Here is a 23,743-nt window from a genome sequence, read left to right as displayed (position 1 = left end):
TGTGTGTGTGTGTACCTGAATCACTTTGCTGTCTACCTGAAACTACCATAACATTGTAAATTAACTATACTTCAATTTTTAAAATGATTATAAAAAATATTTGCCTAGACATACTTGAGTCGTCCCTAAGACTGTGGAAGTGTTCCCCGTTCCTGAGTATAATGCCTGAGCAAATTAGGATTCTATGAACTGGGAAGGGGATGGGGAATGGTGGCCGGGAAGTTAACCAACAATGTCTACCACACTTAATTGACTTTTTTTTAAAACATCTTTATTGGAGTATAATTGCTTTACAATGCTGTGTTAGTTTCTGCTTTATAACAAAGTGAATCAGCTATACATATACATATATCCCCATATCTCCTCCCTCTTGCATCTCCCTCCCTCCCTCCCCATCCCACCCCTCTAGGTGGTCACAAAGCACCGAGCTGATCTCCCCGTGCTATGTGGCTGCTTCCCACTAGCTATCTATTTTACATTTGGTAGTGTATATATGTCCATGCCACTCTCTCACTTCGTCCCAGCTTACCCTTCCCCCCTCCCCGTGTCCTCAAGTCCATTCCCTATGTAATTGACTTTTTTTGATGGAAAGGAATAAAAACATGACTTGTACCTCTTCTTTGTTGGCCACGGATGTCTTATCTTCTGTGTAAAACGTTTCCATGATTTTGATCCAACAAATTATTCTTAAAGCCAGGACTCTGCAGGGCAGTTCTTCAATAATACTGTATTTATTTCAGTGTTGCTGTAAGTTTTGAGGTTGGGTAGTCATATTTCACTAGCACAGTCAGTAGGAAAATTGGTAAGGAGCTGTCATTATCCAATTTAAAGATGCTTAACTTTTTCCCTCCCTTTAGAACATTTGGGCCAATTCAGAATTTGGGAGGTTTGCTGTAACGAATTTAAGAGATATGGAACTATGTGGGCTTAGGAATATATGGGCGGATTGGTATTGATGGGATTTAGAACTAGTGCCTCTTAGCATGAATTAAGGAGCAAAAGGCATCAGCTTCCCAGAGTACCTAAGGCAGAAGGTTTCCAGCACTAGGATAGGGGGTGTAACTGATATCTTCAAACCATTGGACAGAAAGCAAAAGCATCTGTAAACAAAGTAAGTCCCTCTCTTTCCCTCTCCCCTTTCCTCCCTCCTCCCCTCCCTATTCTCTGTCATATCCCAACGCTAGACCACAGTGTGTCTGTATTATAGACTTTTTATTGCGTTGATTTTATATATCACTCTCTTTGATTGATGTGACATTAACCATAATAAAAAGAACCCCACATTTTCGTGATAAAAATTGTACTCGGGGCACTGTAATTGATACTTATGTATATAGCTCTAGGCTGTAATCTGTCTGCAGGAATTGGCCTAATCGTTGGGCAATATTTAAGGCCATTCAAAGCCATTAGCGTTGTTGACTTTGATGCACACTAATAAATACCTCTCCCGGTAGATACTAATTCTCTTGAATTTTTCTTTCCACCTTCTGTCCTGTGTCATTAAACCTGTTTTCTAAGTCTTAATTTCCCAAATACCTTACAAATGTTTTCAGTGTCTTCTAACCAGGTGCTTTTGTGTAAATAGAGAAGGTTTTAATATCAGGTAGACTTTCAGAAGCATATAATTCAGGGCATATTTGAATGGATTTTGAGTGGCCTTAGTGTTTTTCTCTGTTTGGTGAAAGCTGCTGCATTTCCTTGCTGATGAACAGTCGTAGGTTCCTGAGTAGGCAGGTTCCCACAGAGAGACCATGGGACATATTTGAAAAGTTCGCCCCCCCCAACACGTGTGCGAAGAGCATTTGGTCAGTATTTGTTGGCCATTTGTGGTTGACACATGTTCACATACAACTCCATTGACATCTGGCTCTTAAGATGGACCGTAATGGAGTCTTTCTCATTGTTTTGAGTGCCATGTCAGCTTTGCAACATACAGATACCCTGTTTCTGATTCAGTGATGTGTGGAAGAAGACAGTGAGGGCAAAACTTAAGCTTTTTGCTCTTTGTAGATTATGTCTACTTATGCATTCACCTGAAGAATATATAAAATGGTATGTAAATGCCGCGGAGCGGCTGGGCCCGCGAGCCACAACTACTGAGCCTGCGCTCTAGAGCCTGTGCTCCGCAACGAGAGGCCGCGACAGTGAGAGGCCCGCGTACCGCGATGAAGAGTGGCCCCCGCTCGCCGCAACTAGAGAAAGCCCTCGCACAGAAACGAAGACCCAACACAGCCAAAAATAAATATAAAAATAAATTTTAAAAAAATGACCTAAAGAAGAAATACATGGCGAATATCTAAAAAAAAAAATGGTATGTAAAATAAAGAGTATTCAAAAATGCACATTTATTTTCTGAGACCAAGGAAACCTTTTTTGCTTTTCTGCCTGAGAGAAGCAAAGCAGTCAATCGCTTTCATGATGTCACATGATTTTTGAGGGAAAAATGAGAATAAATATGCATGAACCAAAAATGAGCAATCTTGGGTAGTTTTCCGAGGGTGACCCTTCTTTCTTTAGACAGTAGTTGTGTTCTCTCTGTTAAGCGTGCTTTTCTCTGAAGTTAATGTAACATCTCCTTCTGGGCCAGCTCATTATATAAAACATTTTAAAGGTTGTGTTTTCTTTTCTTCTTACAGCCAAGGATTACTGCAAAGTAATATTTCCATATGAGGCACAGAACGACGATGAATTGACAATCAAAGAAGGAGATATAGTCACTCTCATCAATAAGGTAAACAAAGGTTCCCTCCTGCCTTCTAAACTACGAACCGCTTTGAGGTCTTGACTGGATAGTACGCGCTTATATTTTAACCCTTGAAGCACTTAATTTTCATGATCCTGCATTCCCAAGGAAGAATCTTACATCTTTCAATCAGGCTAAGCCAAATGTAGCCAGGTAAATGAATGAACTTGAAACTCCAGTAGATTCCATTTGCCTTGGAGCCGGCTGCAGATGTGCACGGCCCTGTCCCAGGAGGGCTAACCCGGAAGGTGGAAGGCGGCCTGCTTGGTCAGAGAGCCCGCCCTCCACAGCGGCCCTGGCTGCAAAGCTCTGTGCCATGAGGTATCCAAGGAGGGGCTTTCAAAAGGCAAGGTCATACCTCACAGGCAGAAAAGGCTTAAAGAATGTTTACTGTACAGATCAAAGACAGGTAGCGTGCCTGAGAGAATTTTACCCATCTTGCTGAGGCTGAGAAGCTCGGATGATTTTATTATCACTACAGGCAGTGATTTTAGACTACATCTGTGTGAAGTGACACAGCTTAACAGGGCCTGGACCATGTGCTGTGTATGCTTTCATGCAGTGGTACTCACCAAGTGGGTGGTTGAAAGATCCATTATTTAAGTAATTCCTGGAATATATGGCCTTTTCTCTGAAGTATAGGGTTTTTGTGATGGTTGAATACGACAAAAAGCTGAGCAGTCTTTAGGATGTATAAGGTGCTTTTAGTCTTGTATCCAGGTAAGTGGCAAGCAATGTGGAATTCCCTTAGCACGGGCAGGCGTGACTGGGGGATCATGTGGCTGCCTGGGTTCATGCGGGGCTGGACAGCATTGGCAGGGTGGAGGGTGCAGGGAAAGGGGAGAGAGAACAGGGGCTTAGGGTGGGAGGCAGGCCCTGGGTCCTGCTGTCTCTGGCCATTACTGAGAGGCAAGGGACCATGGTGTTGCCCGTCCCCCATCCCCCGTCCCCGAGTGTGTCCATAAGTGATTGGTAGGATTTCCCTTTATGACCTTATAATCAAGGACAGTTACCTTTAAGAAATGGCTATGGAGATTGTGTGTTTTGAGAGCCTGAACCATAGATGCCAGGGAATGCATGACCCCAGAGGTTAAGGAGCTTGCCAAAGGTCAGATTATTTTAGGGAGAAAGCTTGGCGCTCTCACCCTCTCCATCGAAAGTGGTGTGCTGGACAATGCTAGGGTGCCTTTCTGGGCTAGCAAACTATTCCCTGCTTTGCTGATGGCCCCAGAACTCATCCATCTTTTCACCTGTAAAATATTCTCCCATGAACTTGTTTCAATACATCTCTGTAGGTGTTGAATGTGGCCGGAGGAAATCAGAGGAGGGGAAACGTTGCCCTTCTCGTTCTTTTCAGCCGAGGAGGCAAAGCGGTTGTTTCTTTGCCACCCTTCCCCTTGTCCTGCGGGCGGGCCTCCTCCGGGATGCTTTCCTAGGCACGGTGCATTTCCTATCTTAAATCAGACCCTTAACCAAATACATGAAATGACTGTGAAGCATGATACAAATACTCTGATAACTGGCACAGAGACTTGGTTCTACTACCACAGGGGAAGGGGTAGAGCACTTTTCCCCGTAATGACATAGTGACCAGAGGATTAAACAACTGCCAGTCTTTGTAATGGGAGGGCTCACTTTCCTGTTTTTGTTTTTGTTTGGGGGGGCACCCTCTTTTCAGTTGAAAACCAGATGTACAATAACATTTACTAAGGTTTGGGGGAAAGAAAAGCCCACCATGGATGGTGTCTTGTCTGAACACATCTATTTCTACCTTAACATCTTATATTCCAGTCCTTGTCATTTGATTATATACGATGAGAACACGTTCATTCTGATGATTTCATTCCTCCCTCCCAGCCTGACATCCAGTCCAATAAAAGGAATTGAAGTTTTCTAAAGAGCTTATTTAGTCAGAGAGGGACTCTCTCCTGGTCCTGTCTACACGGTAGGGAGAAAGGAACCGGGCGGCGGTGGAAGGCTGCTTTCAGGAGTGTCCTGAGGGTTGCATCTGATTTCCCCGGCTCCACAGCTGAATGTATTTAGAAGCAGTTGGGCCTGTGAAGCAGCTTGCAGATGTTACAATTACACTTGCAAAACGAGCACTTGGCATCCCCCCTGTCCCCTTGGTCCCTTGTCCTGGCTCGCACACTAATTGTGCTCCTCAGGCCAGAGCGCCCGGGTGGGTCATTTTGACACTTGCTCCTCCTGGTCTCACCCTGCCCTCACCCCCAAGCCCAGCAGCGCCAGCCCCCGAGGATCCTGCCTTCCTGCCTCCCTGCCACTTCTGTCCCTGGCAGAGCCAGGCCCTGGTCTGCACCTCCAGGGCCCCCTCCCTCCTCCTTTCTCCAGCACCTTCCACAGAGCATGCTCCAGAGGAGAGCCCTGGGCTGACCAATGGAGGCGTGCTTTCCCCAGCTCGTTTCCACCTGCTGCATCCCTATCACCCTAGCCCCTGCCTTTTATCATCCCATAACAGCCTCTGCTCGTGTAACCTCTCTGTTCCAGCGAAGGGCTTTGGTAACTTTCTCTCCTTCACTGTAAGATCGGGCTAGATATCCGGCCACGTGGTCTGGCCACAGTCTGACTTCCTGGCCTTGTTCACGTTGCTGTTCTCCACGAACTCTCCCAGGCTGTCCCCTTCTTACCACTGCCTCCTCCCTAACTTGACCCAGACCATGTTCCCGATACCCAGGATGCCTCTGCTTACCCACGTAGCTGGTTTTCAATAGCTAATAATACAACCAGTCTTAATTCATGCTGCATCATGTGCTTGGGCCCATTTTGAGCTTGTTCCTTAAAAAAAAAGTCCCTTAGGCTCTATCATTTTGTTTTTATTATTGTTTTATATGATCTGTGAAATCAGGTCTCTTGTACTCCTTGTACTTCTGCAGATTTTGACTTCCATTCTCATAAAATATCTGCCAGCCTTGATCTAGCATTCCAGTTTGTTGGAACCATCATGTTAAAATGACAAGTGCCATGTGGGCTGCCAGCTCAGAGACACCAGGGTTTGAGTCCCAGCTCCACCGTTCCTAGCTGTGTGTCCTTGGGCATGTCACTTAACCCCTCTGAAACTCAGTTTCCTCAGCCCTAAAGCCGACTTCACAGGGCAGCCGTGAGGATGTACTAAGATGCTGTGTATAAGTGCCTCTCGCAGGGAGGGGTCCATCAGTGGTACCTGTAATCCTAGGAGTTGTCAGTTCATCTCTGCTCTTTCTCTGACCTCAGAAATGGGAATGCAAGGGCTCTTGTGGCTGGGCCCAGTTTGTAGCTGGGGCTGGAATGCCGTGATATAAAGTAGATAACAGTGGTAAAAACATATATACCTAAAATAGGTAAGAATTTGCAGTGGGTAAGAATTCGCAGTGGGTGAGATTTCAGCAAGAATTTGGAAAGAAAACATGCCATAAATATTTTGCCTGCTGAAGGTGAGAAGGATGGAATCTGAGTCTGTCAAACCCTGCTTTATAGAAAAGTCTTACTCTTGCTCTGAGTTTAGGTATCGCCCAGAAGTTCATTTAGATGACTCTGTGCTTTTCATATTGCAGAGTGAATAGTTTTGCCACAATTTGTTTAATATGCACTTTGATATGCCTCTTTATTGTATTATGAGTTGAGATGAAATAGCTCTTCTCTAAATTTGATGGCTTTTGCTGTAGACGTTCTTGATTTACCCCAAATTCTGGTGGTGGTTTCATTTTATAGTCAGTTAAGGTGGTTTCCCTTTGCCCTGCTTTTATGAGCTGTGGCAGGAGTCACAGGGCAGACGTTGCCCTCATTTTTAGCCCTAGATTGTCACTTCGTATAGCTTTCTAGAAAATGAGTCATACACCTTTAGTGGGTGCCTATACGCCCTCCTTGATTCCTGAAATAATGCGCAAAGGCCCGAACTATTTGTGTGTGTCCCTGGAAACTAGGATGAAATGTGGCAACCCGAATGGTTTCTTTTTTAGTTTATTTATAAAATAGAATTCTTGTGGATTTGGGAACATGTCCACGGGTGCAGAACACACCTGTGTTTAGCATTTATTTCCAGTCACTCAAAAATAGCTCCTTCGTCTGTGTTCCTGCCGCCCCCATCCCTGCCTTCCTGATTTGTGCTCAGAGCATGGTTGAAAGGGTTCAGAAGCCTCTGGGTCTGGTTTCCAACCCGAGAAGCTCCCTGGAGAAGGACTGAGAGCAGCCTGGTGGGGTCAGGCGAGGCTCTACTGTGAAGCACGCGCCTTGCCCTGACCACTGCCGCTTGGGGCAGGGCGGGCCCAGCTGTGGAGAGGGGCGATGCCCCTGCCCTTGGCCAACAGCCTCCTGGCCTCAGAGCAATGGCCCTTTCCTCCCAGCCCCCGGTAACCTAGGAGGAAGGGCTTCTCATGTGACCCCTCTGTAAACAAAGATCTTCGGGTATTTCTTATCAAAAGTCTCCCCTGAGTGGCTGTGTCTTTGACCCGTTACAAAGCAAACAGAAACCCCCATTTCTTCATGGTTATAAAGCCTATTTGACAACATCAAGGTAAACACAGAGAAAGGTAATGTTATTGACTAAAGTCACGGCGTGGTGGAGTTGGAAGGAAGGAGAAGGGGACAGCATTGATGTTCGGGGGAGAAAACCGATATATGCACCTCTCAAGAAAGAGGGAACCCAGTGGAGTAGCTAAAGGTAGACGGTCACCACTACGAAAAAATACCAACTAGGAATTTTGCCTTTTCTTAGGGATGTATCAAACCAGGGACCCCAAATGTCTGAGCTAGACCTGCTGCTGTGAGGGCAGAGTTAGGACTGATACTGACTCACCAGCTTCCTCCAGCTCTCCCTCAGCGTGTTTTCCTTCCTCCTCTCCCAGACAGTGGTTGAGCATTTAGCTTAATAGTAATAGCTCCGGGCTTCCCTGGTGGCGCAGTGGTTAAGAATCCGCCTGCCAATGGAGGGGACACGGGTTCGAGCCCTGGTCCAAGAAGATCCCACAGGCCGCAGAGCAACTAAGCCCGTGCACCACAACTACTGAGCCTGTGCTCTAGAGCCCGCGAGCCATAACTACTGAGCCCGCGAGCCACAACTACTGAGCCCGCGCGCCTAGAGCCCTTGCTCCGCAACAAGAGAAGCCACTGCAATGAGAAGCCCGCGCACCACAACAAAGACCCAACGCAGCCAAAAATAAATAAAATTAAATAAATTTTTTAAAAAATCTGAATCATTAAAAAAAAAGTAGTAATAGCTCCTGCAGGACCAGAGCTTCCCAGTGCAGGACCCTTCTGGGCCACTGGCAGCAAGAGTCCGGGACCCCTCAGCACCCCGCCTTCTCCTCACGCATGCTCACAGCAGCCCTGGGAGCTAGGCGGGACCATGGTGTTCTGTCCAGATGGCAAAGGAGGAACAGAGGCCCAGAGCGCGGAAGTGACTTTCCCAAGGGCCTCACAGTAATCAGCGGCCGAGCCAGGGCAGGGGCGGCTCCTGACCCTGAATGTGGGGGCTGGAAGGGCGGGGCTGCTCTGTTTCCTGTGGGGCTGTGGATGCTTGCGGTAGGTGCGGCTCAGTCACTCCCCGAGGTGACTCTTGTCTACTTATTGAGTCATGCTCTGTTGCTGGGTATATCTAGGGCACGTGCCTGTGCGATTTTCTTTTTAAATTAATGACATTACCATTATTTTATTAGGAAAACAATATTACCACGCCATTCCCCCATCCATCTGTTTCCGACATTTTTGTGTCCATGTCTCTGACCTCATAGGGTCAGGATCATCCAGGACTTTCTGATTCCATTGTCACATCTACAGAAATGGAATGGTAGTGCAGAGGACATGATGAGCTCAGCTCAGGGCTAACGTTGCTTCTTTTTGTGCCTAAAGCCCTCCTCTCCCACTTCTTTCTTCCCATGCCCAGCCTATTTTGCTTTCCTCTGTTCTTCTGGACCCAGGTTAGTTTTCTGCTTGCTGTCACCATGAAAGAGAGGGAGAGGGGGAGAGGGAGAGAGTGGGGAGGCGGGGAAAGAGAGAAAGAAAGAAAAGGCATCCCTAGCTCCTTCCTAAGTCATTCTGTGATGATATGTTCTTTTGTTTGTTCTAATGTTTATTTTCCCTTCCTGCCTCCCTCCCATTAATTTATTAATTGAAACATTTATTCATGAGAAAAATGTTTCCAGACTTCCTTGCTTCTCTCCCCACAGGAAAGTGGCTTTAGAAATCTCATGAAGGGTTCTCAGCTTGGTATAAGAAAGCCGATCAGCTATATAGATTGCTGGCCTTGACCCTTTCTCTCTCAACTGCTGAAGCTTTTAGCAGAGCTAAAGTGTAGGATTAAATGTGGTTTCAGGGATGAGGAGTAAATTAGCAGGTGTCACCCTGAAAATGATGACACACTGACAGACCCATTAGAAGGACATGTTTTATGAGTAAATGAAGAAGTTAAGTGTAGGTCTGGGATCATCTGGGTTTACACACATTTGAAAAATGTCAGCGTTCAGCAAATGAGTCATTTATGTCATAGGATGTATTTCTTGCAGTATAGCCTGTCTTGTTAGACTGCATATGTCCCTACTGGGGACAGCAGCCACAATATATCTCCTCCTCAGAGCATTAGAAATCCCAAGGAATACAGTTTGCTGCTGTTTTGTCTTCCTCCTTAAAGTAACCTGGACACCAGGACCGATGGGAAGATTCCTGACACCAGAAACACATTTGATCAAAACTCTTTCTCCTGGGACTTCCCTGGTGGTCCAGTGGTTAAGACTCCGCCTTCCAATGCAGGGGGTGTGGGTTCGATCTCTGGTCAGGGAGCTGAGATCCCACATGCCTTCGGGGCCAAAAAACCAAAACATAAAACAGAAGCACTATTGTAACAAATTCAATAAAGACTTTAAAAATGGTCCACATCAAAAAATCTTTTAAAAAAACACAAAAAACCCAAACTCTTCCTCCTGAGCTTGTGTACCATCACAGAGACACAGTTTTAAATTAGATGAGGTTGGTGAAAGTAGGACTTGGCGGTGGGAGAACATTTCGCTTTAGTTTACCAGTAGACAGTCAAAACAGTGCCACCCAGAAATTTTGATGATTGCAGATTTCTCATAGACAGATGAGTTTGCAGTTGATGCAGATTCTCAGCTTTACATGCCTCCTCAAATTATATAAAACTGTCTAAAGGGACCCTGTGTTCGTTCAGCCTAATTGTCATCTCTCTCCCAAGTGCTGTGCTTTAGTGGCAGGACATTAGTAATCCTTGCTACAGCATCTTGGGATGTTTTTTTCCTGCAACACACAGAAAACTCTGCAGGTGTCTTAAGGAATTAGAGAAACTCCTTCTGTTTTCTCTCTCCACTCTTTCTATTTCTATTACTCTGAGAGGGCTGTTGTGAGGATTAAGTGAGATGTTGTGGCTCAAAGTGCTTTAGAAATAAAAAATTACAGCTATTGCTGTGATAAGTTATGATCGGAAGAAGAAAAGACAAATGCCCATTGACTGGGAGTTCTCTCTTGGTATATTGAACTCTCCTGAAATTAAGGTCAGTACTTTCCCTGAAATGCCCCTGTATTATTTATTTTAACTTTTCCTAGGATGAAAGTAGTTTATTATATTCAATAGTTGTGTAGCCCCTATCTTCTTAAAGTATCTCAAAGGTCTTACATTCACATTTGCATTTTATTAAAATATACTTTTCTGAGATGGCATGGGATGCACTTTTAAGTAACACTTTAAAATTAAATAAGTAAAACTTACTCTTAGAGAATGAGAACAAAACAGATAAATACGAAGGAAAGTCAGAATCACCTGTGACTGTATCACCGTCAGATACCTCTCTTAATATTTGAGCTGTGTTCTCCCAGACTTTATACACTCACAGAGACACACACACACAATTACAGTTAAAAATAAAAATAAGGTCATATCATATACACTCTTTTGTTTACCCCCTTTGCCCCCAATATATCATGCCTATCTTTGGCAGCACGGTTAAATGGTTCCTTAGCATCCCAATGTGTGGAGTACCACGATCCTCTTTTATACTTGGCTTGTTTCTGGTTTTTCCCTATTTTACACCATGTTGCATGTAGTCATCACCTTGTTTGTAGATCTTCATGAACGTAATTATTTCTACCACTTTCTGCTACTTGTGTAACCTTGGGCAGGCTGCTCAGTCTCTCTGTGCCTTAGTTTGTTTCCACATCTGTGAAATGGGGATGATAACAGTACCTACCTCCTGGTGGTGTAAAGACTGAGTTAAAGGAGGTAAAGCACTTGGAATGCCTGGCTCATAGTAAGTTCTGTATAAATGTTAGCAGTTGTTATTATTTCCTGATGATCAATTGCTAAATGTATTGATGCTTCAGTGCCTTTTAAAGGCATTTAAGTGATGTTCTGAAAGATTGTGCCAATTTAGTCTCCCCCCAGGAGCCTATGAGAATGTTTCCCTATGCTTGTCATGCCCGGATATTATGATTCTTTCTAATCTCTGCTAATCTGATAGGCATATGCATTTTTAAAAATGATTACTCAAGTTGAAAATGTTATGTGTCATTTTCCAATTGATTTTTATAAAAATACCTTATATTCATGACATTAACCTGTCATCTTTCACATTACAAATGTTTTTTCTCAGTTTATGACTCATAGAGATATTTAAGAAAATATCATTAAAAGTAAATACCTTTTAGACTTAAAATTTCCCCATTTTATAGTTAACTACATGGTGCAGTAAAAGTCATCCTTTTAAGAATAGTTTTACTTAAGGCTTTTATATTTTAGTCCTAGTATGAAAGGGTAGCTGGCTATTAAATGCATTCCTTTTCTGCCTTCCTCAGGGCTTTCAGAGGTTCTATTTAAGGCTTCTGTCCTTACAGTATTTTCTTTATAGCGGCATTCAGAGAACCCCCGAGATTTGGCATGGATAAGGATCCTCATATCCTAGACCAGGGCTTCACAAACTTTCTCTGTAAAGGGTCAGAGAGAAAATATTTTATATTTTATGGGCTATATAGTATCTATCTCAACTATACAAAAGCAGTCATAGGTGTAAATGAACGGGTGTGGCTGAGCTCCAATAAAGCTTTATTTACGGACACTTAAATTTGAATTTCCTGTAATTTTCATATTCTTTGAAATACTATTCCTTTGATTTTTAAAAACCATTTGAAAATGTAAAAACTATTCTTAGCTTGAGGGCTGTACAAAAATAGGTAGCAGGCCAGATTTGACCCATGGGATGTAGTTTGCTAGCCCTTGAAATAGAATGTCTAGAAACAGACCCATAAAAATATAGGCAATTAATTTTCAACAGAAGTGCAAAGAAAATTTAAGAAAGAAAGGATAATCTTTTCAAGAAATGGTGCTGGTACAATTGAACATACCTAGACCAAAAAAAAAAAAAAAGCCCTAACCTAATCTAACACATTATGCAAAAATTGACTCAAAATGGACCACAGATCTGCATAGAAAACATAAGACATTAAAAAGTTATTTATGAAAACATAGGAGAAGAGAGTTGTTAGACATGACACTAAAAGCACAATCCATGAAAGAGAACTGCTGCAGTGGACTTTGGCAAAATTAAAAACTTTTGCTCTGCGAAGATACTATTGAGAGAATGTTGCTGGTTGGTCTCTTTTTCTTACAAGGTCATCTGAGCCCCAGTGTTTAGTAAATAATTGCTTGATACGTAATTGGATGAATTTCAAGGACCTTGGTTTTGTTCTGAGTCTTCCTGGGAATATACTTTGTAAGACAAGACCATGAATCTCCCATAGCAGAGCCGTCCCCTGCACCCCACCTCTGTACCCCTGTGCCACTTTCTCCCCAAGGTGGCAAACAAGTGTAGCCATATTCCACTAGTCAGGCCTGGACTTAGATGAGCTGCCTGAGAACTGAGATTTGACCTGGGAATTATATTTTTTCACTCACTGCACAGGCCTAGAAGCTAAATTTGCTGTGTATAGAGAAAAAGACTCCAAACAAATTTTCACGCCAAGGAATAAGCTTTCCTAAAAGAAAGACTTAAAAGAAATGTAGATTTGTCTCGTAAAAAAAGGGAGATGGAAGGTAAGAATTCACCAATAGCTGCTGCAGCTGGCTTGGATGTTCTTGACCTTCATAATGATCATGGCTATGCCCTTCACTTCTTTTTTTTTTTTTTTTTTTTTTTTAACACCTTTATTGGAGTATAACTGATTTACAATGGTGTGTTAGTTTCTGCTTTATAACAAAGTGAATCAGTCATACATATACATATATCCCCATATCTCTTCCCTCTTCTGTCTCCCTCCCTCCCACCCTCCCTATCCCACCCCTCTAGGTGGTCACAAAGCACCGAACTGATCTCCCTGTGCTATGTGGCTGCTTCCCACTAGCTATCTATTTTACATTTGGTAGCATACATATGTCCATGCCACTCTCTCACTTTGTCCCAGCTTACCCTTCCCCCTCCCCATATCCTCAAGTCCATTCTCTAGTATGCCCTTCACTTCTTATTCCTTCCTGATGCTTATTTGGGAAATGAAGATTCCTCCGCCCTCACCCTAACAGCCTTCTTTGTATCTCTTAGAGGTGGTGCAGGAGCTAAGAACAGCTCTTAAAACATAATGAAAGATGCTTTATCAATGCCACTGTGTTTGTAATGAAGCAAAATGATTTTGTATTATATCTAGTATCCTTTTAATGGAAGAAAGGCATGTATTTGGATGCAGAATCAATATATTTCCCTAAACATAAATGAAAATGAAATCTCAGCTGTAGGATGGACAGCCTTGAGAGGTAAATTATGCCATTAGCCATAAGCTTTGGATGAGCTGAAGGCGCCATTAGAAACAGCTTCTAAAATTTAGCATTAAGTGGTCTTCTCAATGTAAATGACGTAACAAGTAGAAAATGAGAAGTTTCTATGAAAACATATTGTTACATAATTCACATGCTTGATTATATTTAAATGGACAAAAAAGTGCAAAAGTGCCACCTTGATGATTTGCATTTGGTGTATGAGTTGTTCACCTGCCCTCCTATGTTAACGTCTCTGGTCATTCTTAAAGCCAGATTACAAGTACCCAGGAAAGGCCCTCCCTGCAAACATCTCCTTTTCACATGATTACTGATTTTTGAAGTAGAATTTAAGGGGGTAGAAAGTCTTTCATTCTACTATTTAAAAAAAGGCTAAAAGCATAAACATTTCCTAAGACTTAGGACTGTATAAGCTGCAAATGAAATAATGAAATCAGTAAGCAGTTCTTATATATACATTGTGACAAACCATACGGCCATGTCCCACAACTCCAGGACATGTCCAATGTGAATGATGACCCTGGAGTTGGGCCAATATGGCAGCATCTGTTGTGTGCTGTTCTCTGAAGAGGCTCCAGATAGAAACATCTTTTTCTAAGGGGGAAACAATCTATGAGCCCTGAGGCCTTTGGAGCTTCCGCTTTGGGTTGTCTCCTATTAAAGTCCCCTCAGGCCTCCCTGATTCCTGTCTGCCTGCCTCTCAAGATGCCTGTGAAAGCTCTGCTCTCTTTCGGGGGACTGAGATTGGGTTTCAACTTTTTTCTCATTTCTTGGTGACATCTGGACTCAAACGTTACTTCTGTAGCATTTGCTAACCCCTGTGCTCTGAGTGGGTTATAGGAGCATAGGATAGTGATCCCCTCAGCTCTCCTGGGTGGGTGGGAAGGGCCTTAGGTGGGTGGAAGACCCCCACCCCCTCCCAGTTGATGGTGTCCAACAACGTCAGGCCTCCAGCAGCATGTCATCAAAATATTATCATTTTATAGGTGTGCCATTATCTGGAAAAGGTTGGGTGGCACTACCTTACTGCATTGTATTTACCTTTTCCATATAAAGATGTTTAACAGTAACTCTACTTTTCCTTAGGGAATATTCCACCTTCCTTGTTAGAGAAGAGTGTATATGACTAGCAAAGGAAACTCCAGGATAATTAAAAACCCTTGTACGTGTCTTCATTTCAGAAATTCTTTCTCTAGGACCTCTTCTGGGAATTAGACCTTGAAATAGCTCAGACTTTTAAAGATAGAGCTTAAAGTTCTATTCTATCTAGAATAAAATAAATTCACTCTAATTAAAGAAGCAATCTTTTAAAGTGAGAATATAACTTCCGGTTGCGGCCATGATGGAGTAAAGAGCATTAGATTTACCCTCTTGCCATAGACAACTTTAAAATTGGACAAAATACATGAACCAGCTGTTTTGAGGCATTGGACGATGCACAGCACAGGGCTGTGGTCCTTGAGAGAACAGAAGCATAAGGTGAGTTCCACGGCAACCCTGGCTTTTTGCCTGGGGGCACTTTCTAAATTGCAGCACAGGGCACTGGAGCCTAAACAGAGAGCAGAAGACTCATTGGATTGAAGCAACGGAGATTGTAACTCACGGCTGCCGAGGTGGATGGAATTTTCAGGGCAGGGAATTGCAGAGGAGCACGAGCTGTGCAAAGAAAGAGCTCCAAAAGTCTATATATAAGGGTCCCTTGAGTCTTTGGCCAAATACTAGGCTGTGCATCAATAGGGCAAGACTTCACGAGACCCGGCAGAAAATAAGTATGGGGGAGGAGGGTGTGTGGGTGGGCTGTGAGCTGAGTGGATATCCCAGAGGTCACCAGTGATAGGAGATGTTGGAGTTCTGGCCAAGCAGAATGGAAAAACTTTGTTGAACACACTTGGCATCCAAGTGACAACTCAGAAAAGTCAGCCATAGGAATAGCGCTGCCCCAGACCCACCCTAAATGAAGCGCAAAACCAAGCCTTGACAGGTCAAGCTGACCTGCAAGTAACATGCCCACCGTAACGAAACTCCACACTCTTGCAAGGAAGACAACAAAATTCAGTCCTTCGACAATGTAGCGTGCAGTGCACGGCTGTTGAGAACATACAGTCACAAATTACCAGATGTACGAAGAAGCAGGAAAATGTGAGGGTATGGTATGGGTAGCTTGTAAAAGGCATGTGGTCATTTCTGAATACTGTGTTCAGGCATCACGACATGCTTTAATTAATATCGACATAACTAAAAGGAAGCTTGATTACGGCTTTTTGTGTGTTATTCATCCAATTTTTTTGTTACCAGTTATACAATATGTAAAATGAAAAAGTCAGAAGTTGGTATAGGAAAGCCTGTAAGTTGTTGCCCAATAAAAAGTCAGGATTTTTTTTACAAGTAGACAATCTCTTTGAGGTCATGACTTCCCAGTGTCACAAAACAGTGAATGACTGCCTAAACCTCACCTATCCCAGATGTTGATATTTGGAATGTGACATCTTCTTGAGTGGGCTTGTCCCTGGGACGGTCTCCTCGGCTTCCCTGATTAACTGTGGTCTGCCAGGCATTTCTTCTGACGCTGAGATAGACCGTGGTTCTCTTTTTCTCCTGTTACCTCATAAACTGTGATGTTGACGAGCCTGCTCGAGTAACTGCCTTATGGGATGCTGGAAATTCTGAGCAGAAATCCCAGCCATGCAGAATAATTGCATCTCTTGGGGAGGTGTTAACAAGCAGAGGTAGAACTGAGTGCTCATGGGCTTTGGCTTCCATGGAACTTCCTCCCAACAGCCCCCTTGAAGCTCCATGCAGAAGGCGTTCATTAGTAAACATTAAACAACACTTCTCGTACTGCTGTGGGATGTTGAGGGTGTGAGGCCCCCCTCGGGGCACTCAGAGGCTCACTTGACAGCCATACCGAAATCAAACAACACTCACTTTCTCCTCTAATGATATTTCAGTCATCAGAGAAGGTCGTGAAAAACAGCCATGCTGGATAATTTCTGGGAAATCGGTACTAGGGAGTGTGGGGACAGCTGACCACCAGGGGAAGTGACCAAGCAGAGTGCTTTTCTTTTTCAAGAGGACCAGCTGGTGAACCCATCATTTTGGGGTTTGCTATGGCGATTTCTGAGCTATACGTTCCTGTCCAAACTCAAACAGGGCACTTATGACGTCTTAGAAAATGTGACCTACCTTTAAAGGTGCTTTTTAAGTTGTTACCACAATTATGAACAAATATTCAGTACAGACCAACAGGTAAGCCTGATTGAATAGATGAAGCTTTCTTGTGTAGCTAATCTTACCTGCCTCTTCCTCGTTCAACTTGACGTCACTTCGGATGTTTGGAAATTGCGGGAAGTAGATTAGTATTGTGGGGGGAGATTGGGCCATCCATCGATTCATCCATTCAGCCAACGTGTGTTCATAATCAATATTTTCCAGGCACTGTGCTAGGTATTTGGTGGATACAGAGATATAAAAAAAAGATCCTTTGTTTTCAAGGAGCTTACCATTTTTGAGAACCTTTCTACTCCAAGTGTGGTCCAGTAGCATTGACATCACCTGGGAACCTGTTAGAAATGCTGAAGCTCTGACCAGCCCCAGACCTAGTGAATCTGAATTGTCATTTTCACACGATCCCCAAGTGGATAGTATACACATTAACATTTGAGAAGCACTGGTCTAAATCATTGATTCTCAGCCTGCACATTGGAAGGACCTAGGGACCTTTAAAAAGCACTGATTTCTCGATCTCACCACCCCCCCACCCAAGGAATTGTAATGTAATTGGTGTGGGGATAAAGCTGCAGATTCCAAGGTTGGAACTCAGTTTATCTGTGGTGTGTCTGGAGGAGAAAGAAAAAGGACTAGTATTGCAATGGAGCTTATTACTGATCCATCCATCTTGTTCCTGGATGAGCCCACAACTGGCTTAGATTCAAGCACAGCAAATGCTGTCCTTTTGCTTCTGAAGAGGATGTCTAAACAAGGACAGGCAATCATTTTCTCCATTCATCAGCCTCGTTATTCCATCTTCAAGTTCTTTGATAGCCTTACCTTGTTGGCCTCAGGATGATTAATGTTCCACGGGCCTGCTCAGGAGGCCTTGGGTTACTTTCCATCCACTGGTTACCACTGTGAGCCCTATAATAACCCTGCAGACTTCTTCCTGGACGTCATTAATGGAGACTCCTGTGCCGTGGTGTTAAACAGAGAAGACACAGATGGTGAAGCCAAGGAGACTGAAGAGCCTTCCAAGAAAGATACTCCGCTCATAGGAAAATTAACTGAGTTTTATGCCAACTCCTCCTTCTTCAAGGAAACAAAAGTTGAGTTAGATCAACTCTCAGGGGGTCAGAAGAAGAAGAATATTTCAGTCTACAAGGAGATCACCTATGCCACCTCCTTCTGTCATCAGCTCAGATGGATTTCCAGGCGTTCATTCAAAAACTTACTGGGTAATCCCCAGGCTTCTGTAGCTCAGATAATTGTAACAGGCATCCTGGGACTGGTTATAGGTGCCATTTTCTATCTAAAAAATGATCCTACAGGAATCCAGAACAGAGCCGGGGTGCTCTTCTTCCTGACCACCAACCAGTGTTTCAGCAGTGTGTCAGCCGTGGAGCTCCTGGTGGTCGAGAAGAAGCTCTTCATACATGAATATATCAGTGGATACTACAGAGTGTCATCTTACTTCTTTGGAACACTGTTATCTGATTTACTCCCCATGAGGATGTTACCAAGTATTATATTTACTAGTGTGACATACTTCCTGTTAGGATTGAAAGCACAGGTGGAGGCCCTTCTTCATCATGATGTTTACCGTGATGATGGTGGCTTATTCAGCCAGTTCAATGGCACTGGCCATAGTAGTAGGTCAGAGCGTGGTATCCATAGCAACGCTCCTCACGACCATCTCTTTTGTGTTTATGATGATATTTTCAGGGCTGTTGGTAAATCTCAGAACCCTTGTGCCTTGGCTCTCGTGGCTTCAGTACTTCAGCATTCCTCGATATGGCTTTGTGGCTTTGCAGCATAATGAATTTCTCGGACAGAACTTCTGCCCAGGACTCAATGTAACAACAAACAGTACCTATAGCTATGCAATATGTACTGGCAAAGAATTTCTGGAAAACCAGGGCATCGATCTCTCGCCTTGGGGCCTGTGGAGGAATCACGTAGCCTTGGCATGTATGATTGTTATCTTCCTTACAGTTGCCTACCTGAAATTGTTATTCCTTAAAAAAATTTTCCTAAATTTCTCTTTAATTCACATGGTTTACCCCACATTAAAAAGGAAGCATCTTGATTTCAGTAAAAAAAAAAAAAAAAAAAGCCCCAAGTGATTCTAAATGTGCAGCCAGCTTTGAGAAACGCTGGTCTAAGATGTTGCTTTGCACTCTTGACAAAATGGAGCCCCAAGTGAGGTTGCAGCCGGGTTTTGCAATTTACAAGACAAGTGGCAAGTTTGTCTTTTCTAAAGATTTAAAGTGCCTAGACGAGAGGCAGACACAGCAGAGCTCACAGGTGACTCCCTGCCGCCAGGTTGGATGTCAGGGAGCGGCTCTCAGCTGATCCCCAGCAGAGAGCTGTGTGCAGTGGTGGAGTGCTTCCGCCACATTCCCCAGGGCCCCTGTGGCAGGATGGAGCGGACTAAGGCCTGACATTGAGGTCTGGGCCGGACCTCCCTCCTCAGACACACCCTGTGGGCTTCACATCCCTCCCCTGAGCCCTCCAAGTGTGTGAGCTGCTGCCAGGGGCTTTCACCGGAAGATGGTGCTGAGTCACATGACAGATGTGTGTGTGCTTAATTAAGACACTTTCCTGGCCTCATTATCCCTCCGGGTCTCTGGGACCAGCCCCTAGAATCACAGTAATGACGACAAACCAGCAGCAGTTGTGTTGCTCTTTACGCCTCAGACATCTTCTCCTGTGTATCAGGGAACTGAGACCCAGAGTTTTTATCACTAGTGGACCACTTAAATATCAGATGGCCCAAGTTCGCTCTCCTCCTCCTCTCTCTGAGATATCTTGGCTAACCCAAGATAGTGCAGAACATAGAGGTTGCAGTACAGCACACCTAAGGCTCTGTTTATTCATTCCTTAAAAGGAAAAACATCATTTGTATTTTACAAGGAAAAATATATTTTACGCTAATATCTGCCTGGCGATGAGGCATAGAGAAACCATTGTGACCATTTTGAGGGCTTAATCATAGAAGAGTGAACATTCTATGTCAGAAATATAATTCTTTCCATACTCTTTGACTCTTGATAAAGGCCGAGGTCTACTTTCCTCTGCTTACATGTGAATAGATCTTATTTCTAATCATCATTGTTCTGGAAACTTTCATCTACATGCTGATCTTTTACTCTTTCCCACTGCAAACTCCTGCCTCATTTAAAGGTCATCCCCTCACCTGCAAACGCTGCCCTTTCCTCATCCTTATTGGAATCTCAAAATCCACTAGGGTAGATCTTGGCATAACCATCATGGGTTATGCCTGTGGTATAATTATTAATAGTGTCCCAGGTTTGGAAATAAATTATACGGTCACCCTAAAATCTTCCAGTATTTTGCCAATACTTCCTCTTAAATTATACGGTCACCCTAGAATCTTCCAGTATTTTGCCAACACTGCCTCTCTCCTTAGTGGTCACCTACTGCCTCATTGTCCTGCCTTCACCCACCTCCTGCCATCCTCCTTGGGGACATTAACTCCATCCTGATGATGTTCTGGCCTCACAAACCATTGACTGTCCATTCTCCCCCCATCACTCATGGTTGCCATCTTGCCTCACCCCTCACATCACTCTTCAGTAGAGGTTGGTTGGAACCTCCTGGGAGCCAAACATTGCCTTCACTCTAAGTGCCAATTCTTGAATGTTCTCTTCTATGACCCCAGCTTCCCACTCTCCCTCTTCCCTTCCTTCACACTTGGTGATCCCACCCTTGACCTTTCTCATTACCTTGATTCTTGCCCTCCTTCTCTCCTCTCAGGCTGCCTGGTTTCTCTTGGTCCCACTTGTTTTTAATCCAGCCTAGCACTCCTGCCGGTGTTTCAGTACCATGTTGATTCATTGTGTCTGCCTCTCCCATTAGGCTCTGAGCTTGGGAGCCCCATAAGGACATGATGATTTTCTTTTTCCCCCTGAATTCCTCTCCTATCCTGCATGTTTTAGGTCCTCATTAAATGAATTGAATTTGCTGTTCTTTCACACTTCTGGAAGCAGAGCCCTCATACAAATAATTCTCTCTTCATCTCTGTCACCAAAAGCCTAGTTCTTTTGTCTGGTTTTGTCTGGTTTTTGTCTGGTTGAAGATGACTTATTTTCATTTCTCATTTTGCTGTCAGAATTCTTCCTGCTTCCCTTAAATTAACTTCTATTGCTAGGGGAAAAAAAGTCTCAGTTCTCTAAATCTCTGTCCCACTCCAGGCATCTTGACCCTGTGGCTATTTTCTGTCCTGCAGCAGACTCCCTTTCACTTTTCTTAGTATTCTAAGTCACGCTGTCAGTTTTCTTTTTTCAACATACTTATCTCATCCGTGAGCTTTGTATTTGTTCTTATACCAGTCAGAACAATTAGGCATACTGTGTTCTATCTTCATGCTTCCCCTCTCTTACCTTGAATTACACAATGATTAGCACTGTTAATGTTTTCCTTAAAAAGCAGAACATAGATGAGCCGTTCGAGCTATTCACCACTGATGGGAGGTATAATAAATATAATGTCACATGCACTGTTTTCCCCTGTAGGCGTGCATAAGTTCTGAAGTTATTCTGGATATGCTTTTGCTTATTAAAATTTTCTTTGTTGTTTTTCTCGCATATGAAGCAGGAGGCTTCATTACAGTGGTTCTTGGGTTATTGATTGCGTAAGGCTAATGGGAAGCATAGCCTTGAACCATTTAGAAAATTTGAAAGAAAGCCTTCAAAAGAAATATAGCACTAAACAATATTTGAGTGCCTTTTATGGACATAATTCTGTATCAGATGATCTGAAATGAATGTGGAGAAAAGTCCACTCCTCACATAAGCAAACCCTTCACACATGAAAAGATTTAAGATTATTTGAAAAGCTGTTGATGATTCTCTCCTCTTTGGTACTAGATCTCATGGTTGATACCTGTTATCAAAAAAGGACCTTGTATGTTATGTGTGCACATGCGTGCGTGTGTGTGTTTCACACAAATCTCTAAGCTCCCTGGAATTAGGGATCATGTTCTTTTGCATGTTTAATGTTTGGTGCCTACAGAATGAATTTAAATATACTTTACATATAATAGTTTTTTGTTGAATGGGATATCGTGAAATGCAAATTAACACAGTTCTGAGTGTCAGAGAAAAGGTAAAGCTTCCATTATAGTCACTTTCCTAAAGGTGAGTTTCAAGTTGGGCTTTGAAGAGGAGAGGGACTTGTCCAGAAAAAGAAGAGGAAAAAAAATTATGCCAGGCATTTCCTCAGAAACAGAGGCTCTGGATTGAAAGACTTAATTTCTAAGGATTAGGAGTAAAGAAATTCCACCCCCTACTCCTTCATAAGTTTTTCTGATATTGTCGATGACATAACAGTTTCTCAGGGATGGAAGAACCTCAGAAGCCATACGATTCTGCCACCACCACCCCTGTTCATGAATCCCTTCTTAGGGACTACTGCCAGATTGTTTAGGGGGTGATGTGACATGGGCAGGGCCAGAATACTTACCTGGGCTCCTCATTGTCATTTTCCAAGAAAGATAAGCATTCTTTCATATTGTAAGTCTCCTGAACCTTGATTTGTTCTGAGTAGATCTGAACTTGATGCTTCAAGTGTCTTTGTCTTTTGGTGTTGGTTGGGACTAGAATTTATAGTGTGATTAAGGACTCAGGTCAGTCTATCCTTATAGCAGATACCACTGGGGTAAAAGATGATGGTGAGCATTTACTTCTCACCTGAGGTGGCCCTGTGTTAACTTACATAGAATCCTCACAGGCTGGGGTAGATGGAGGCTATCTTGTCCTGCAGTAATCCTAGTCTTGGGTTGTGGGAGATCACAGAACTCAGGGTTAGAAAGAGTCTTATTTGATTCCAGAAATATTTATTATATGGTGCATTGGGCTGGGGGTATAATGGTGAAAACTTCAGATGTGTTTCTCTTTTTGCTGGAATGGATGCTCTAGCAAGGCACATAGTGAGTCACATAAGCCAGGGCCTCCAGAGGCTTATCACCAGGCCCTAGGCCAGCTGCACATCTGCTGCTTGAGGCCTCCTCCCCCTCCCCCAGCCCCACTGGTATTGTGGAGGGCCATGAGTGTGTCTCCGTGGGCCCTGAGCAGGAATTCCTCACTTTCCTGAGCATTTATTTTCAAAGTCCTCTGTGTTACTAGCATTTTTTGGAAAGCCTTCGCTCATTTCAGGCTTTAGCTGGAAATTGTTGACCACAGTCTGAGAGTTGGGTTTTTACTCAAGGACCTGTACTTGACAGTGGTGTGTATGTTGTACATACACTGGGAAGGAAGAAATGCCCAAGTGAGGAGGTTTACAGCAGGACAGGTGGGTCTTGGATTGGGGCGGGAGAAGTGGAGTTGGACCCAGAGGACAAATGCGAGATATATTATCAGACTAGAGCAAATCAAACTTCCAAGCAGTTGGGGATAGGGAAAAATAGAGGTGGTTCTGTGGCATGAGGTTGAATGCCTGGGAGAGCCATGAGGCCATTAGGCTCAGGATGGAAGCTTGCAAAGGCTGAGCTCTCACTCTCTCCCTAGCACTTGGCACAGAGTAGGTGCTCAATAAACGTTTGACAAGTGAGTGAACAGAATAGGGATTATTCAAAGGGAAGCAGGTTTGATCTGGAAGAATGAAGAGATTTATTCATTCATTTAGTAAGCAAACATTAAGTTCTGTAAGGTGGGGGGAAGGGCTCTTCATGATGACAACTGTGCCCCATCATCACGGAAAGGAGAGGGTACATTAATGAGCTTGCATAGAGTGTGAGTTTTCTTACGCTTGGCTGCCTGTTGCAAAGCCCTTCTTAATTTCGACAAGCTTTGTGACAGGCTAATCAGAGAGAACATTTGTGCGTGTGATGTTTTCTAACCCACATTTTCAGTTAATGAAATAATTTTATTTCAGTAAAATTAAAATGAAGAAAATACATATCCTCCTATCTTTAAGGGAAAAACAAAAGATCTTATTGATCTTAAGGCATCCAAAAGCAACACTGGGTTTTGAGTCCCAGCGGACAGCTCTAGCGCACTTAAGCTTTTGTT

At 43.5% G+C, this 23,743-nt stretch overlaps 2 protein-coding genes across 5 annotated transcripts in view; both read left to right on the top strand.

The window, feature by feature from the left end:
- SH3KBP1 (SH3 domain containing kinase binding protein 1) overlaps positions 1-23,743 on the top strand; it is a 340,352-nt gene that overhangs the window by 245,718 nt on the left and 70,891 nt on the right. For all 4 annotated transcript variants that reach the window (XM_036840453.1, XM_036840455.1, XM_036840454.1 and 1 more), the window contains one exon: positions 2,637-2,731. In XM_036840453.1, the coding sequence (XP_036696348.1) occupies positions 2,637-2,731 (95 nt within the window). The remainder of the gene's footprint in view (positions 1-2,636; positions 2,732-23,743) is intronic.
- LOC118888901 (broad substrate specificity ATP-binding cassette transporter ABCG2-like) lies at positions 17,281-19,153 on the top strand (the record flags this gene model as incomplete). Its single annotated transcript, XM_036840433.1, is given in 3 exon segments — positions 17,281-18,291; positions 18,293-18,803; positions 19,035-19,153. Coding segments are annotated over 3 exon segments (1,641 nt in total), but the record flags the coding sequence as incomplete, so codon positions are not given.

This window comes from Balaenoptera musculus, chromosome X, assembly GCF_009873245.2.
Source record: "Balaenoptera musculus isolate JJ_BM4_2016_0621 chromosome X, mBalMus1.pri.v3, whole genome shotgun sequence".
NCBI lineage: Eukaryota > Metazoa > Chordata > Mammalia > Artiodactyla > Balaenopteridae > Balaenoptera > Balaenoptera musculus.
This window is presented reverse-complemented; position numbering and strand designations above follow the sequence as displayed.